This window comes from Myotis lucifugus, unplaced genomic scaffold (assembly GCF_000147115.1).
Source record: "Myotis lucifugus unplaced genomic scaffold, Myoluc2.0 scaffold_134, whole genome shotgun sequence".
Classification (NCBI taxonomy): Eukaryota; Metazoa; Chordata; class Mammalia; order Chiroptera; family Vespertilionidae; genus Myotis; species Myotis lucifugus.
Window position 1 is genome coordinate 2,030,697 of NW_005871182.1, and position 19,053 is coordinate 2,049,749.

The 19,053-nt window shown below is 36.0% G+C and overlaps 1 protein-coding gene across 5 annotated transcripts in view; it reads right to left on the reverse strand.

Moving 5' to 3' along the window:
• Positions 1 to 19,053, reverse strand: part of MEMO1 (mediator of cell motility 1) — an 83,559-nt gene that overhangs the window by 21,931 nt on the left and 42,575 nt on the right. For all 5 annotated transcript variants that reach the window (XR_002830615.1, XR_002830614.1, XM_014460568.1 and 2 more), the window contains 2 exons: positions 12,367 to 12,479; positions 9,919 to 10,030 (listed from right to left, as the gene is read on the reverse strand). Coding sequence is in view for 3 of the 5 variants with exons in the window: in XM_014460568.1 (XP_014316054.1) it covers positions 9,919 to 10,030; positions 12,367 to 12,479 (225 nt within the window). In the remaining 2 variants the exon portion in view is untranslated. The remainder of the gene's footprint in view (positions 1 to 9,918; positions 10,031 to 12,366; positions 12,480 to 19,053) is intronic.

Sequence of the window (19,053 nt, forward strand, 5' to 3'; positions counted from 1 at the left end):
GGCATCTAGGGTGACCACAGATTCCAAGAAGCAGGTTTTAATTTCTAACAGCGATAATAAAACACCACACCCACTCACAGTGTTTACAGCACAACCACAAATCCCCTTTTCACTCCACAGATTGACAGATTCATGGAAAAGGAACAGAGCAGATTAATAAAGAAGAACTATGATAGGCTATAGAAATAGATGTTTATCCAAAACCTTTTAAAATGTTCATTATAGTGAAATTTTACTTACATATATTCATTATTATTTATATTCTAAATGATCCTAGATTTGGAATTTTAGAAGCATGAAATCATGTTTGTCTGACTTGTTCTGAACAGGATTTAAGAGGGTGGGGGATCACCATTATAATAATGCTCTTTAATATGAATAGTCTGACACTTTACTGATGTAGGACAAATAAAATTCATAAAAGCTCTTTAAAATACTAAGTTTAAGTATTCCCAAAATAAATGTTATTCCAGCTTCATAAAGCTAAATTCAGGGCACCCAAGCTCCTCCCCCATCATAAAGGCCCCCTTACCCTTGTCAATTGCGAAATAAACAGATCATACAGATCTCCAGTCCCTCTGCAATGCAGGGGCTTCTTTGGCAGAATCTGCATCTATGGAGTAAGAAAAAAGAGGAAGCTGGCAGAGGAAGCTGCCATGGGCTCTTTCTCTATTACCAATTTGCTTAAAAACTGCGTGAGTGAACAGGGGCTCTTCAATAAGTTAAGAATTATCATTTCAAAGAAAAGAACTGAGCTCTAGTGAAAATTCAAGAAGATTATTATAACTTATTCTGTTCTAACTTCAAGTATCACCTACATAAATAAATATACCAAGAAAATCAAAGAGTTTGCAAGTAATTACAACATGGTAGGAAAGCAGTTATATAGACTATAAAAAACAAGAAGTCAGAAGAAATGAGTTCAAGTATTATGTATATCGCATGCAAATGTTGAGAGCGTGGCCAAATTACTAACCTAAAAATGTCCTTATCTGTAAAATGATCATAATTATAATACTAATTTCATAAAACTGTGACAAAGTGAGGAATACTATAAAAGTGCTGTGTCAACAACAGTTGGCTCACTCTGCAGAAACAACACATGTCTACCTTCCACAAGAGCCACCAAAACATTCAATTAACCGGTTTGAGCTCACAAATCTATCTATAGAGGTAAAAGACTCATGCTACTTAGAAATCTAAGCCTTGAATCAAGATTCATCCATCCACCTCTCTTTGTCCTTTCCCTTTTTAAACAACTATATGTTGTTCTCTATTCCCCCAAGCATGAATTAGAGGAAAGAGCATTTGTCTTTGATATATAATATTCTCAGGTTTTAGAATCAATTTGTGAAGTTGGTCTTCCCTAGTAAAGGAGTACAAAAGCAACTTGTAATATAAAACTGAATAAACTGTCAAAGACAACCATTTTGTGCTCTAGAGATCAAACAAAGGCAAGAAACAATATTAGAGTTTATTCATTAAAAAAACAAAACTGAATTTCTTGAGAAGAATAGTGAAAGCCTGGCACCTTAGGAGGAGCAGTCCCCATCCCTCTGCTCTACTCCACAAACATGGCAGTTCTGTTGGCAGTGAGAACTGGCAGAGGTGTTAGGCCGGTGGAAAGAGTCAATAAAAATATTTTTCTTTTTTTTAAATTAAATCTTTATTGTTCAGATTATTACATTAGTTACTCTTTTTTCCCACCATAACTCCCCTCCACCCAGTTCCAACCCCACCCTCTGCCCTCACTCCCCACCCACTGTCCTCATCCATAGGTGCACGATTGTTGTCTAATCTCTTCACTCACCCCCACACCCCTTTCCCGCCCCCCCTCCAAGAATAGTCAGTCCATTCCCTTTCTATGTCCCTGATTCTATTATAATCACCAGTTCATCAGATTATTTATTCACTTGATTTTTAGATTCACTTGTTGATAGATGTGTATTTGTTGTTCATAATTTGTATCTTTACCTTTTTCTTCTTCTTCCTCTTCTTACAGGATACCTTTCAGCATTTCATATAATACTGGTTTGGTGGTGATGAACTCCTTTAGCTTTTTCTTATCTGTGAAGCTCTTTATCTGACCTTCACTTCTGAATGATAGCTTTGCTGGATAAAGTAGTCTTGGTTGTAGGTTCTTGGTATTCATCACTTTGAATATTTCTTGCCATTCCCTTCTGGCCTGCAAAGTTTCTGTTGAGAAATCAGCTGACAGTCGTATGGGTACTCCCTTGTAGGTAACTGATTTTCTTTCTCTTGCTGCTTTTAGGATTCTCTCTTTGTCTTTTGCTCTTGGCATTTTAATTATGATGTGCCTTGGTGTGGTCCTCTTTGGATTCCTTTTGTTTGGGGTTCTCTGCGCTTCTTGGACTTGGAAGTCTATTCCTTTCACCAGGTAGGGGAAGTTTTCTGTCATTATTTCTTCAAATAGGTTTTCAATATCTTGCTCTCTCTCATCTTCTGGCACCCCTATAATTCGGATGTTGGTACGCTTGAAGCTGTCCCAGAGGCTCCTTACACTATCTTCATATTTTCGGATTCTTTTTTCATTTTGCTTTTCCGGTTGGGTGTTTTTTGCTTCTTCGTATTTCAAATCTTTGACTTGATCCTTGCGACCCTCTGGTCTGCTGTTGGGAGTCTGTATAATATTCTTTATTTCAGTCAGTGTATGCTTAATTTCTAGTTGGTCCTTTATCACAACATCGAGGGTCTCATTAGATTTCTTGAGGATCTCACTACATTTATCGGCGGTCTTACCAGTCTTTTCGAGGGCTTCTAAACAGTTCTTTAAAGACCTTAAAAGTGTGGTTTTGAACTCTATATCCAACAGTTTGCTTTCCTCCAATTCTGTCGTTTGTGTCCTGTTTCTTTGTCTCGGCATTTTTTTATGCTTCGCTGTGTCGATAGAGTGCCTTTCTGTGCTAAGTGTCCCAATTACCTAAGGTAGACACTCTTGGTGCACCCCCTTGTGGGCTTTGTGCACAGTCTTGTTGTGGTTAAGCCTTGATTGTTGTAGTTATCACTGTGAGGAATTGACCTCCAGGTCAATTGGCTGTGAGAATCAGCTGTGTCTGCGGGGGGAGAACTTCTGTGCTGGAGACACCCCTCTGGGGCTAGACTTGCTTCGATGGGGCTTTGGTGCTCACTGAGTCTGCCTCCTGAGTGTGTCTTTTATGGTTCCACGGAGCTTAAAGCTGGATGGTCCCACTCTGATCTCTGGGCTTCCTGGCTCCTGGATCTCTAGGGAGGTGCTAATCTAGCCTTTGCCTGAGGCTATCCAGCAAAAGCCTCCCTGCAGGGCTTGGGCGGGGCGGGTCCCACGGGATCAACAGGGCGGGGTTAGCAATTATGGCTGCTCTCAGTCTTGCCCTCAGAGGCTCTGCTTCTCAGTGTCCCAGTAGTCGCTGCAAGTCCCACGGAGAGAAAGCTGCCCTAGGGTTCTGAGCGATGCCAGACAGTCCCACTTCTACCGTATGAGTCTGGGTCCTTAGAGACTCGCCCGGAACTGGAGCTCAGAGCCTGAGACTCCCTCCCGATAGAAAACAACCGCGCCCTCAGCCTCCAGCCCGCTCCACATGCACTCCGAACCTTAGTATTTTACTTCAGCACTGCGCCTCCTCTGAGCCTCGGTATGCTTTTCTCTTTCCTCCTAGTTGTAGAACATCCACTCAGCCAGCTTTCCTGTGGTTCTGGATGATGTCCGTTCCGTCTTTTAGTTGTATTTTTGAAGTGGTTGTTCGAGGCAGCAAACTCCCGTGTTTACCTATGCCGCCATCTTGGTTTTCTCCCATATTTTTTCCAATAAAAATATTTTTCAATATATAAAATATGTATTTTTTTTAAAAGAAAATAAACTGTTTTGCATGCTTACATCTGTAAGCCTACTTTTACCCTAACCTGTATAGGGGTGAGAGATAAGTTTATTTTATGTGTGATTATTTTACAGCTTGAGCAGTATGTCCATGCTCACCAAATAGTACACATTAGAAAAGTGCATTTTGTTGCATGTCAGTTATAAATATACCTAAATAAAGCCTTAAAAAATACTTCCAAATAAAGACCTCGATATCCCTGCCTTGTTAGAAAAGTAAAATGTCAACCCTATATGGGCTCTACCAACCTCGTCAGTTCAGCAACCTCATTGGTACTTGAGTTCTGGCTAGGAAAAGAATTCAAAGCCAAGACTCAAACTCTAAGAGAAAGTTTATTTAGAAAGTCACAGAGGTAGAAGTGAGCCGTAGAGGAAATGGGCTCAGGACACAAGTTACAGAGACAAAAGAAGGGCCCTTGGAACTTAGGAGAGAAAAGGGAAAAGGTAGCATGCCTGGGGGGGAAGAGGTAGCCAGTGTTTTTATTTAATTAGCGGTACATAATTTAAATCTTAAAAGTGATGACATTTTTAACTAGATGAAGTACTGTACTCAAATAGTTATTTGCTTATTCTTCCTCTGGAGTTTGGATATTTGTCCCCTGAAAAACATTATTATGAGAATTTTTTCCTCTATACAAATTCTTCCAATTTCCTAAAGATTTTAGAAGCAGTCCAGAGAATTAAACAAATCATAACAAATCCAGGAAGAAGACAATTTATCCTTATTCCTAAAGGTGCTAAAGCTGTTGCTACTGAAGCATCCATCTTATATAAAAACTGCTGTTTGAAATTTTAACCCTGCTATTTCTGGCTTCTGTAAATGCTTGCTGGGTTAAATAATAAGGAAAATAAAACTACTCCCATTTCAGAGAGGTCATTAAACCTTCTCCAGACGAAGTTATCAGTGCTGGCGTCAGGCTAAGCCTTTGGTCGAGGTCACAAACGCCAGCACATAGGGGCTCTTTAAGAATTTGCAAAGGGGACCGGAACAGACCCCCATATTTGGGAGACAAAGAGGGTAAGATGTTAAAAATACAGGAAACTTCCTATGTGATTTCGCCCAGAATTTGAGAGACATTTTCCTCTGGGCCCGAGCGTAATAATAATAAATGTAACTCCATCTCTCTAAGTGTTGCTTGGTTCTTCTCCGGTTTTTCTGTAACATTATAATAGTACGATTATATTATTTATTCTCCTTTCCTCTTTTAGATAGAAAATAATCATAGAGGGGGGGAAAGGATAAAACATATGGAGATAAAAAATAAATGCCTTACACTAACTTTTATTCATCCTATTCATGGTCATAGAAACTGAAACTGTTCCATTACAACAAACAAAAATGTTTTAGCTATATTCTAGAGATCCTCTATGCCCTATAATTCTAAATAATCTCTTACTGATGTGCAGATAATACTCAAAACATATATAAAAAAGGAAAACTCAGAAACATAAAGAAAATCCACATTTGTTCTAAAATCTCAGTAAATAACAACAAAAAATACTGAACTGCAAGACATATGCAGAAATACACAAATAACCATGAGTATAAAAGTCAGAGTAAGAGCCCTAGCTGGCTTGGCTCAGTGGATAGATCAGCCTGCAGACTGAAGGGTCCCAGGTTCGATTCCGGCCAAGGGCACATGCCTGGGTTGTGGGCTCGATCCCCAGTAGGGGATGTGCAGTAGGCAGCCAATCAATGATTCTCTCTCATCATTGATGTTTCTATCTCTCGCTCCTTCTCCCTTCCTCTCTGAAATCAATAAAGAAATATATTTTAAAAATATATTTAAGAAATATATTTAAAAGTAAGAGTAAGAACACATTTGAAAATGGCACTGAGGTAGAAAAATCTCAGACTTCTTTCTATGACCAGAGGCAAGCCATTCCCCTCTGTTAAAGATGACCTATTCAAGAACACATCTTACTTTTCTCTGGCATTTCCAATATCTGAAGACTTAATTGAGGCCACAATCAAAAAGGAAAGTAAAATCTTTAGACCTAGTACAAACCTAAGCTATAATAAGGGTTAGGGTGGCATGTAAGTGAATCAAAAAATCAGAAAGTTGGAATAGCAATATGGCAGCCTGGAATTGGGAAAGAGGAGTGGGAATTCTGCAGGTCTGCTGTGCAATCTTCAAAAGGGCCTGCTTGTAAGACTGTCCTTGGTGACATCTGGGAACTTGACTTTTACAATGTTCCTTATGTGATTAAGGCTGCTTTATCCCCATGGGACACTGTACCAGACAGCCTAGATTGTTTATAAAAATGTCATTATAGCTAACACCTGCTTTCCTTCTGGGAGTTTGGAATTTCAGTAGTTGTGCCTAGTTATGCTGGCAGTGAGTGACTACATAACCAGCTCCTGATAAAAAACCTGGATTTAAAAATAAAATAAAACCTGATTTTAAATCTTTTTACCAAAATATTATTGAATGTTTTAAAGAGACAGAGAAAGGGAGAGGGAGACAGAGAGAGAAACATCAATCGGCTGCTTCCTGCAGGCCCACCACAGGGGATCGAGCCTGCAACTGGGGCATGGGCTCCGACTAGAAATCGAACCTGCAACCTCTTGGTGCATGGGACAAGGCCCAACCTACTGAGCCACATCGGCCAGGAATGGTTTTGAATCTTAAAAGCAGCTTGCCTGGCCAGAAACACTATACACGTGTTACACCGCAGGAGAAAGCACATTCCATTCGGCCCACCCCTATGAAAGGGAGGAACTTTGGAAGCCTGCACCTGGCTTCCTCCAGATTCTGCCTAATGTGTCTTTTTCCCTTGCTGGTCCTGCTGTGTGTATCTTTTCTAATAAACCATAGTCAGGAATACAACTGCTAATCGGTCTAGTGAGTCTTCAAATGTGAGGCTGGTTGTAGAACTCTCGAAACAGGTGTTAAAGGCAAAATGAAATAAAGGAATCATAATGACAAGCATTTTAGGGAGCCCTATAAAAAGAATTTCTCTCATTTTTTTCTCAAATTCACTTTTAAACCACAGTTACATACATCCAGACTTTATGCAGAATACTTTCACTGTCAAAGAACAAACTAAAAAGATCTATTAAACATCAGGCAGAGCTAAAGAACTGGGGAGACAGAAGTGAGGGGATAAGGTAAGCTGGCTGTCAATAACAACTAAAGTTAACATTTAAATTATTAAAAATCTTTACTGTTTGATCAGTTAAGTGAATCTAATGAGACTCTCAAAATTAATCTCAAAGGCTGTATCTTTCTGAATTTTCATTTGAGTAGGAATACTGATAAAGGTTTTACAAGGGCAGGCTTATTTCAGGTACCTGAGAGCCATACTAAACTCTGTTTTGTAAACTCAACTATTTGAAGTCAAAAACAAAACAAAACACACACAAAAAATACCCTATCATGAACTGGCCAAGTTTATTAGAGAAATTCAGTATTTTGTTAGAAGCAAGTCAATATTTCCATATCTTATGTTCTCTTAAATGTATACCTACTGCTTGCTGGCTTTACTTTCTCTGATAATGGCATGCTATTAAACCTTAAACTTTTGCATTTTCTTAAAATCATCTTACTCCCCCACATATAAACATTTACCAAGTTTTATTGGTTCTAACCTTTAAATGTCTCCCATAACCTGCTCACTTTCCTACCCCTACCCCATTCACATCTTCCTTAGTTCAAAGCAACCGTGGTTTCTTTACTAAACTATTTCTATCCATCTCTTCCAACTCTATTCCATCCTTCACACCATCAAGTAGTAATAGGTTCTAATCATCTCCCTCCTCCCTTTGCTAAGAAACTTTAACTATGTCTGTAACTAGCACTAAGGCTATCTTGGATTTTCTAGTCTATTCCAGCCACCTTAGTCAACATTTTACAGCAAGGTGTTCCCTGCCAAACCTCCTGACCCAAAAACTGTGAGCAATAACATAGTTGTGATTTCAAGCCACTAAGTTTTGGAGTAATTTGTTACTTAGTAATGGACAGCTGATACAGGTGGTGAGTATGGGAAAGGCTACAAAGGGAAATTACACTTTGAAGTACTTAGAAAGTGGGTACTTTCTAAGAGTCAATCTTAGGGATCCTAATATAATCTGCGAGACAGGGAAGGTTTTCTGAAGAAGTGATACTTAACAGTGGTTATGTAATATTATTTAATAGAGGGGAAATTATGAACAAAAATTTTGCTTGTTGGTTTTAAGTTCCTATTTTTCTAAATTTTACACAATGCACATTTTACTTTTGAAATAATAACAAAAATGCTATTTTGTTAAAAAACCTCCTTAAGGATATTACTAGCAGCTTATTGGTTCTATTGTATTAAAATCTATTAAGTTTAAAATATCTGTTTTCTAATGACAAAATGTGCAAACATTTCAGCAAATAACAAAAAATTTCTATTATCCTATATAGTTGAAGAATGAAACATTTCAATTATACTAACATTCCAAGAAATAAACATCACATATTGCTTTAACAATTTCTGAAGAATTATAATGTATTAAAACACAATTAACCTAAAATTAAACTGCTTATAATTTAATCACAATGATTTTTAGAAACTTCTCCAGATTTATGAAGGTCCTCATAGTTATCCTTGTGAACAGATTATCAGTAACATAAGACCGAGAGAAGTAAGTAATACTCTGATAACAAAATTAAGAGTGGAAATGATCCAGAAAGACTGCAATAATGGACTAAAACCAACAAGACAAAATTACACATAAGTAATGAGGAGATTATATATATATATATATATATATATATATATATAGTTAAAAAGAAATCAACCACAACAGTACAAGAGGATAAAATAATCCAGTTTAACAATATGAAAAAACCTTGGGTTTTGGCTGACCACAGTACATTTGCCACAATAGCACAAAAAAATGTTAATGCAGCCGAAACCGGTTTGGCTCAGTGGATAGAGCGTCGGCTTGTGGACTGAAAGGTCCCAGGTTCGATTCCGGTCAAGGGCATGTACCTGGGTTGCGGGCACATCCCCAGTGGGAGATGTGCAGGAGGCAGCTGATCGATGTTTCTCTCTCATCGATGTTTCTAGCTCTCTATCTCTCTCCCTTCCTCTCTGTAAAAAATCAATAAAATATATTTTAAAAAAAAATGTTAATGCAATCTCAAGCTTCAATAATGCAATTAACTAACAAATATTTTCTGAGAACCTAAACTGCACCACATACTTTACTAAGAGAATACAGTGATGGCAAGCCAAGAAGGAATAATCTCACTATATTTAAAACTAGTCAAACTATACGTGGAATATTAAGTCCATATAAAGAAAATGGTTGAAAATGAGAGAAATGTGACCTACAAAAGGAAGACTTTCTTATTTGAATGCTGACTTAAAAGAAAGCTCTTAAAATAATTATTTCATTGTACCAAAACAAATTAATGACTGTTCTGACTGGCATTGTGCAGGTACTGAGGTATAATTGGAGAATAAAATAGATATTGTCCATATCCTCAACATACTTACAGTTTACTGAGTACCCTTATCACTGGAAGACCTTTAGCAGACACCAAATAATAATCTAACAGCATATTATGAAAGAGATTCATGTACTTTGTGTAAAGCTGAAATAAATGACCTCCAATATTGATCCCAAATCTAAAAGGTTGTTATTACTTATGGCATCATACCATAAAAGAATGCAATTGCTATTTTAAGATATATAAATGTCTAATGAGTAAAGTAATAGGCAAACCAATAAACACACACACACACACACACACACACACGGGTGTTTTTTTTTTTTTATATTTCCCCCTAATAAAACAAACAATTCGATTCACATGTTCAGCTCTCATAGGCAAACTATTCAAAAACCAACTTCAATCCACATTAAGAAAATCCAACCTCAAATTTTTATTTCATTTCAAATAAAAAATATTTTTTAGAACTATGAGAGAATACATTTGTATTGTTTTAAGCCCCACCCAACATTTTTTAATCTCTTTACCCTAATGATTATCTTACCATAGTTAAAATAATTCCAAAGAAATTAATATCTATGATTTCTCTGGGATTTCTTATATTAATCAATATACCTTTCCATGGCTTTAGCTGTATAAGGCAAATGCATTTCAATACTGTGTTCATCTTCATCTGTCTGCAGAGACATGCGTTCAAACATTCCTGTCTTCCATAGTTCTCCGTAAACTAAAGAGATTTCAAAATATAATAAAACAAATATATTAATGTATATCCTTATCCTGTGAGACTCCACCCAGTAATACAAAACTACATGCTTTGGCAAGAGGTAGAAGCACCACATAATATTCTCCTTTTTTTCCCTCCATTTTTATTTTTAAAAAAGAAGAGGCTTGCTTTTTACATATCGGAAAAAACAATAATACATGTAATAACTTACTCAGCATTTCTATGATACATAGTTATATAAGTAATAATATAAATTTTTCATCAGTTCCTTTCATTATAACAAAAATCACCTCCAGGTGTAAGCCTTTCCTTAACTTTAATGAGTACATGCTAACAAAAGCATAGCTGACTAGAACTCCTACTGAAATACGGAAAAATCACTGGTCTACTTATGAAGTTAATAATATAGTTTCTGTGTTTTGCTTTGTTTTTTAATAAAATGTATAGGATTATTATTTCACATCTCAGGTTCTGGCCATAGTTAAGAATAGAAAATTCCCACTAAGAATGCTATTTTCCTCAAAATTAAAAATAAAGCTTATGGGATAGACCAGAACATAAATTTACCACAGTACCATGCCATAAATAATATTAAAATGATCTAGTAATTCAGACCTTTGTGATGAATTATACTTAAAACTGAATATTGTACAGCAAAATGATGAAATTTAATTAAATTTAAAAAAATGAGTGTTTTTGTCTTATCATAGAACTGAACCAACATTTTTTTATAATTATTATTGATTTCAGAAAGGGAGGGAGAGGGAGAGGAAGAGAGAGAGAAACATCAATGATGAGAGAGAATCACTGATCGGCTGCCTCTTGCACGCTCCCTATTGGGGATTGAGCCCACAATCTGGGCATGTGCTCTTGTCTGGAATCAAAACAGGGACCTTTCAGTCCACAGGCAAATGCACTATCGCAGTGGTTCTCAACCTTCCTAATGCCGCAACCCTTTAATACAGTTCCTCATGTTGTGGTGATCCCCCAATTTCATTGTTACAAATTGAACATAATTAAAGCATAGTGATTAATCACAAAACTATGTAATTATATATGTGTTTTCCGATGGTCTTAGGTGACCCCTGTGAAAGGGTCATTCGACCCCCAAAGGGGTCGCGACCCACAGGTTGAGAACCGCTGCACTATCAGCTAGCGCCTGAACCAACATTTTTATAACTACATCAGAAAAATGGGTTTGCCAATATCAAAAAGAGAACTACAAATGGTGCTAAGATTTTTTTCTACAAAAATATATATGATTAAAAACATTCCATTCCTTCTTTGGCAGGCTATCTAATACCAAAATTTTCTGAATGCCACAACAAAGTTTTAAAAATAAAGTATGTCCCCTAAAAACCTAGGGAATAAGGCTAGCAATATTCCAGCTTTATTAATAAGATATATTCTAACAAATTGCTAATACTCCATGATTCTTAAAAGCCCAAATTACAGAAATTTAGGACTAGAGAACTATGGAAAAAAAGAGGTGATCATTTTCCTTTGTAAATGGTTTCTTTCACTCTACATTAGTATATTTTGTAAAATTTCTTGAAATAAGCACTCAACATACTTAAAATATAATTTAATGAACTGTAAAGATACATACCAAGTCCATAAAGGTAGATACTAGTGGAAATATAAATTGAGTTCAGATGAGGGGAAAATTCTGAGTAAATATTGGATGATGAGTATTTGTAACACTATTTTCTGTACTATTCTGTATTTTTTAAATTATGCTCCTATTCTCCAAAACTACTATTCAAAGTCAGTAAGTTTTACTTTACACATCCAATATTTAAAATAATGCCCAAGTAAATTAAAAATGTGATTTCTGAAAGCCTATGGAAAAAATAAATCAAACTAATCAACATCTTAAAAATAAAATGCACTTAAGATTTACGTAGCACCTTTCTTGCCGAGTTTCACAACTACAGGCTCATTTTTTCTCATAAAAATAATTTGGGAGGAAAAAAGGCATTATCACCATTATCTATTTACAGTGAGGAAAGTGATATACATAGAGGTAGACTAACCTGCCCAGAATCTTTCACCAAGTTGTGAGGGGGAACCACTTTCTTGTCTCACAGTACAATGAGTACAGAGTACTTTCCTACAGTCTGGAGATTAGCAGATCTGACAGATTTTTGTGGCTGGCAGAAAAACTGTGGTTGTCTTTTAAGCACATAGAAGATTTTTCTTTCTTTGTTTTTATTTTTTGTAGATTAATTACAACAAATTTTATTTTTTGAGATATTACTATGATATTCACATTTTATAATTCCTATTTAAAAACCGTTAGCTGTTTATAAGCTTTATGATTTCTTTATACTTACTCTTTTGGTCAATACGAAGGTCATACAGAGGTGTTCTATATATATCCACACTGGAAAGTGCACATCGAGAGAGGGGCACATGATGAGAAGGCCCAAGGATGAAAATTCTCCGGCTAGGATATATACAACAAAAAACAGAACAATTACACTTCTACACAAACCTTATTAAATAAAAGGGGGAAAAAATGAGTAAATTTTTAAAATTACATGTAGTACTGTTTTCCGTAATTGATTTCATTGCCTACTCTTATGCACTAAATTGTGTTCCCCTAAAATTCATATGTTGAAATCTCACCCCCAAGTACCTCAACATATAACGGTATTTGAAAATAAGGTATTTAAGGGGTGATTAAGTTAAAATAAAACCATTAGGGTGAGGCCTGAATCCAATATGACTGCTGTCCTTCTAAGAAGAGGAAGAGACAGCAGGGGTACACATGCGCAGAGAGGTGACCACATGGAGAGGCGTCAAGAGGGCACCCATCTGCAAGCCAAGGAGAAACCATCTTGCCAGTACCTCGATCTCAAACTTCCAGCCTCCAGAACTGTGGGTAAATAAATTTCTGTTGTTTCAACTGCCCAGTTTGTGGCATGTTGTTATGGCAGCCCTGGCAAACTGATATACCTACGAATAATCTGCTCCTCAGTTAATTAAGCTAATATTTTGTCTGTCTTTCTGTTGGAAGGCCTTCATTTTTGTTGTTGTTCTTGTTCTTGTTGTTGGAAGGCCTTCAACACCTGGAAATACCAGTTACTAATTATCTACAGTAAACCAACCTGCTATGCTTAAAATTATCTCTGTATTTACAATGGCTAGAAAGTTTTCAATAACTATAGTAACTGAATTTTAAACGTTTCAACTATTAAGTAAAATCTCAAAATTCTAATGCATTTTAAATTTGCCTTCTAAGGTCTACTACAATTTTAATAAAAATACATAATAGTATAGATTCTAAAAACTCATGAAAAATATCATTACAAAGAAGCATTTTGATAAAGCCATGTCTTCCATGGAGAGAAAAAAAAGACATCTTGTTGAGAAAAATTCTGTATAATAAGCTTTCTCTGTTCCCATTTAAGTAGAAGTCATTCTCAAAAACAAAGAAACTTGATTATGTGTTATTTGCACTGTAGGCTAAAGAAAAGAACTGTGCTAAAATGTAACTTAAGTCTTTACAATTCTTTTATCTTGACATCAGGAGTAAAATTAACTTCCTTTCGTTTTATTTCCAACATCCCTACAATCTAAATTCCAAAACTATCCATTTTCTCTTTTCTCCTAGACTCATATGAACAAAACTTACACAAACACACCACACTCACACACAAACTTACAGACCCAAAAAAAAAAATTCTGAGAAAGAAGGGAATAATATATGATTGCCTAAATACTTAGAAAATTAAGGACTACTCACTGCTCAATTAATGGACAAAGAATGACACAGAAGCTAATTCTTTCATGTCAAAAAGTTGCAGGCCAAAGAATGCCCCCACTGATAATGCTTCTTGTCATCACCATTATGATCAACTCAATAACCATTTCAGAAAAAAAGATCAAATCTATTGATTCCTAATTGAAGAAAAATACCACTATGTTCTCCTATCTTAACAGCACATAAATATCACCATGATTTCTTTTACAGCTAATGTTCGACATAGACAATGATAACTGAGTATTTCAGTGACTTACTTGCCTAATGACAAGTATTTATATTAACAAGAATCAAGTATGAAAAAAAAGGCATTTTTTTGTTTGAGGAATACATTTAGATGAAAAGAGAGAGGAGAGGGACAGAATATTTAAAATCAGAACAATCCTGGGAAATCCAGGATAATTAAAATATGACAAGACTTTTAAAATATCAATCTAAACTCAAGGTATAAAAACATTTCATAAGTAAGTGTAATAAGGTTCTCACAGTGGCCAAAAGATGAGCACACCAGAAATAAAGGCCCCAGGTCAGCTGGGAAAGCCTAGCTGCTCCTCTAAGACTGACTGCTCACCTTGTTGGCCTTTCTGTCAGACACCCACTCGCTGAAAAGATTAAGTCTGCTGGGGGAAGAACTTCCTCCAGTCTGAATTAACCAACTGTGTACCCAACAGATTCTTTCCAGTTTGGCAGAAACTCACCCAAATGTGAAGTTCCACATTTGGTTAAGAGAGATAATAGGAAAAAAGAGGCTGAGGTTCCATCAACATAAAACCCTTAAAAGTGATATATCCGAAAACAAACCAAAAGAGGCTAAGTATCACTGAAGAAAAAAACAATGCACATTAAACTGGTAGTAATCGCAAAACGGGTCTCTGTTAGCCATATGCTAACAAAAAGAATATTAATAGGGTAAGTAAAAGATAATGCATTTTCTTTTCTTTTTTTTCTTGCTAGATTGCAAGATCCAGGAACACTAAGGCCATAAAAATATTTTGGAGAGAAATGAGTAATGCATTAAAAGCAATGTCACTTACTCTCCATTTAATAAACTGCAAGGAGCTTTGTCTTTAAAGAAGTAACTTTTCAATATTACCATGTCATCACAGTTGTGACACATAAAAGAAACCTTTAATTTGAATAAATGGGGGGTAAAGGAAATCAGTAAGCATTCTCTGAGAAATAAATGTTTTTCACATATAGTACCTCCAGAGAATTGACTTTGTGGAGTTATTTTCTATGATTGTCATCTGTGCACCCAATACGTAAGTTACCTGAGTGTCTGCCCTCATAAATATTCATCTACTTATTCTAAATAATGTAACAAAAGTAATTTTTGAAAGATGTTTCATGGCAAGTGCAGATATTTTATCTAAAGAATAAAATGTGTGTGGCCCCAAATAAGATTCCTTTTTGCTCTTTTTCTGCCATGCAAGACTTTCTGAAAGATCTGAATCAAGTTACTAAGTATGTCCTGAGTTTATTTTTAATTAAAGTCTTAGTAAAAGGAAAAGACTTTGCAACTGTAAATATGGAAAGAACCTAACTAAATGTATCATTTTTTAAATTTCTTAAAACAGTCAGCCAGAGTGCTATTTTTGAAACATAAATTGGGTCCTATCACTCTCCTGCTACAAAAAAAAAAAAAAGTCTTTCCATGGCCAGAGGATACTAGTAAAATACAAAAATCTTTAAAATGGGTTCTAAAGTCTCAAATAAACTGGCCCCTTTTTGTATTACTCTTCCCTTTGATCACAATACTTTATGTATACTGGTCTTCTTGAAGTTCCTTGATGACACAAACAACCTTGCCTACTTCAAAGCCTTCACACATTTCTTTTGCTTGGCTTAAAAATCATTTTCTCAGAGACACCTTACCTTCCCCGAAACCTAATCAGCAGACCTTAACCACAACCTAAATCCAATCACCCTGCATCACAGCAGTTCTCAAAGTGTGAACTGTGAATTCATCGTGACCCACAAAATCAAAACTATTTTCATAATAACACAAGGAAGCTGTGTGCCTTCTTCACTGTGATGACATCTGCACATACGGTACAAAAGTGAGGCTGGGTAACCGCTGGCACAACAGAATTACGATCGAGGTAATGGAACCAAAATGTACCAGGAGTCATGTGTTCTTCACCCACACCAAGTTTTGTGGGGGGTTTTTCTTAAGGCCAGTTTCACTTAATTTCATTAAGTCTTGAAATTTGAATACAATTTTATAAAAATATTCTGTATGACAAAATGCATTCAATTTGTGAAGCTAAATGCTTAAAGCACTGCTGCTGCATACAGAGTATGTCTCAGGGAAAAGCATTAGTGTGACTGAGTTGTGAGCTATCAAAATGACTGTAGACAAATTATGGTTATTCCAATGTAGAAAGTTGGCAGAAATTTTCTAAGATGATGATCAAAATGAGCTTGCAACTTCAAAGAAAAAATCTGACATGTTTGTTGCCAATGATAAAACTGAAGCTTTTAAGTGAAAATTAGACTTCTGCAAAACTTCCATCCCTGTGAAATTGACAGTTTCCCAATAGTTAACGATTTTTCGGATGAAACTGGTGGTGACATGAACAAATGTGATTTTTTTGACACTGAATGATAAATGTCAACATTTGAAAGATCTACATAACTCAATAAACACATATTCTATGCAAGATGTTACAAAAAAATCATAAAAAGGTAAAAAATCCCTTCAAAGGGCAAGAGAGTACAAAGATGATCTGATTGACATGTAGAAAATGGACTAGTGTGAAAAGAATGGAAGCTAATGGTATAGAATTTAACCTTCGCTCTTGAACTGTTCTTTATTATTCCTCTGTACTTCACATAGTTCCCAAATGACGTTTTTCCTGTTTTCTCAAAGGACTCTGAAGACATTGCAAATCTCAGAGAGGGGCTTTTTTAAGAGAATACAAATATGGCTATTCATTATTATTTTTAACACTCAGACCTTCACATTTATTCAGATTCAATTATGTATTAATTACAGAAAAATAAGCTGATTACATCACCATCCACCATTTGCCTCACTTTTTAGTGATCTCCATCATCTTGTTAGTCCTTCGTTCTCATTCTTTTTTATTCTTTATCTTTTTCCTTCCACTCTCATTTTCCATCAAACTATTTAACACAAGCTTTCCACTACTACCAATACTGGCTCCATATCTCTCTAATGTATTCTAAGGCCAAATTTAATTCAGGGGTACCCTTCCAGCACATATCATCATCAATTAAGATTCTGCCAAATAGAAAAACATTTGGAAAAAGCTCTTACATAAACTAACCTTGATGGTAGCTGGTTCACAGATCCAGGGTCAAATAAAGGAAACTTCTGAAAATCTTTACAATCTAACTTCTATTTGCTCTTATTCATGAAATAATTTAGTTAAAATTGCATATTAAACATGTATCAAGAAATATTTATTAAAGAAGCCCCTCAACACATCAAAATGAAGCAGGGCTAACCAAAACCTCATCAGTTTGGCAACATCATTTTATTTATTATTTAAAACTTAGTAAAAATAATTTTCAACAAAGGTACAGTACAATGTGCAGAGCACACTATACAGAAACAAAAAAGGGCAATTTTGTTTTAAAAAACTGAAAAAATTGCTCAAAGGAAAAAAGAGTAGGCTATGGGTGAGACTTGCTTCTTAAACTCACGGCTGCTGTGAGTTACTTCTTTTGAATGATTATGCTTCATCTCTACTAGTAGAGATGTATTGCTATTACTAGTATTACTACTAACAATCAACATGAAACAATTAAGATGACTGATTTTATCTATTCACATAATATGAAACAACTAGCAATACAGATTGGACCCTGATACTGGTTCACATATAGTAAATTAACTATTTAAATAAAATACTGGTCAGAAAATTTAGTAATTTGGGTGGTGATTTTCAGCAGAAATTTTTGAAAGTTCACATGTTTCTCATTTTAGAGAGCAATATACTACTCAGTCACAATTTGCCAGAAAGATTTTTATAAAGCTAATTTCAGAGCTGTCTTTAAATTAAATGCTTATATCCTTCAAACATCATATGAAATAAGATGTCCAATTCTAAAATAATTCAGAGAACCTTATCCTGTCAGTGAGAAATTATTCTTATTTTATGAACTACAATAAAGAATTTTAAGTTACAAATGATTAAAGTAGAATAAAGGGCTTTGTATTTTCTTTAAAATGCTCATCTCCAGGTTTTCCCAAACAAAATTTTTTAAACCAGCATATTTAACTGTTAGTGTTCCTGGACCCAATGCCAAAGAACATGGGGGAGAGGGGGTTCCCCACACCTCCAACAAGCAATTCTTGAACACTCTCCCTGGAGATAGCATCAGATTCCACAGGTTATGCATTCAGTCCTACCAGGCTGCTCCCCAAACCTCACTTCAGATGCCAGGCTTCTGACCTGTACTTCTAACCAACTGGCTGTAAACCAGAGATCCCCATGACCCCCTCCTTAGCTTCGATTAATTTGCTAGAGCAGCTCACAGAACTCAGAGAAACATTGTAGTTACAAAAATCACTGGTTTATTATAAGCAGACGTAATCAGGAACAGCCAGTTAGAAGAGATGCACAGGGTGAGGTATGGGGAAAGGGAGTAGAGTGCCGCTCTACCCTGGATCGCACCAACCTGGACTCTGTCCTTCGGGGATTTATGGAGGCTTCACTACATAGCTGTGACTGATTGAATCACTGGGCACTGGCGACTGATTCAACCTCCAGGCCCTCCTCACTCCCCAGAGGTCAGGAGTGGGACTGGAAAGGTCCCACCCTCTAATCATAATTGCTTCTCCTGGCGACCAGCCCCTATCCTTAGTTGGGATCCAAAAGTCACCTCATTATACCTCTAGAACAAGAGATACTTCTGTCATATTCAACACTGAGGTAATTCCAAGGGTTTGGGCCCTGTGTGTGCGTCAGGAACTGTGGACTAAGGGTAAGACCAAATACGCATGAGAAATACACTGTGGTCATTGAATGACCAAATATATATTTCTTATAAATCACAATATCACATTGACCTAACATTTCCAGAACTTAACATTTTACCAACCAAAGGGAAGGTAAAAACTAAAGGTTCCGACAGTGGAAATAGTATTAAAGCTTTCTATAACCTATAAAAGATATAATCAAACTCATAAAAAGTCAAATTCCTGATGAAATAGAGTATAAAATAACAATAAGTATGCAAAACAAATTACTCCAGTGACAAAGCAATTATACTTCCCAACATT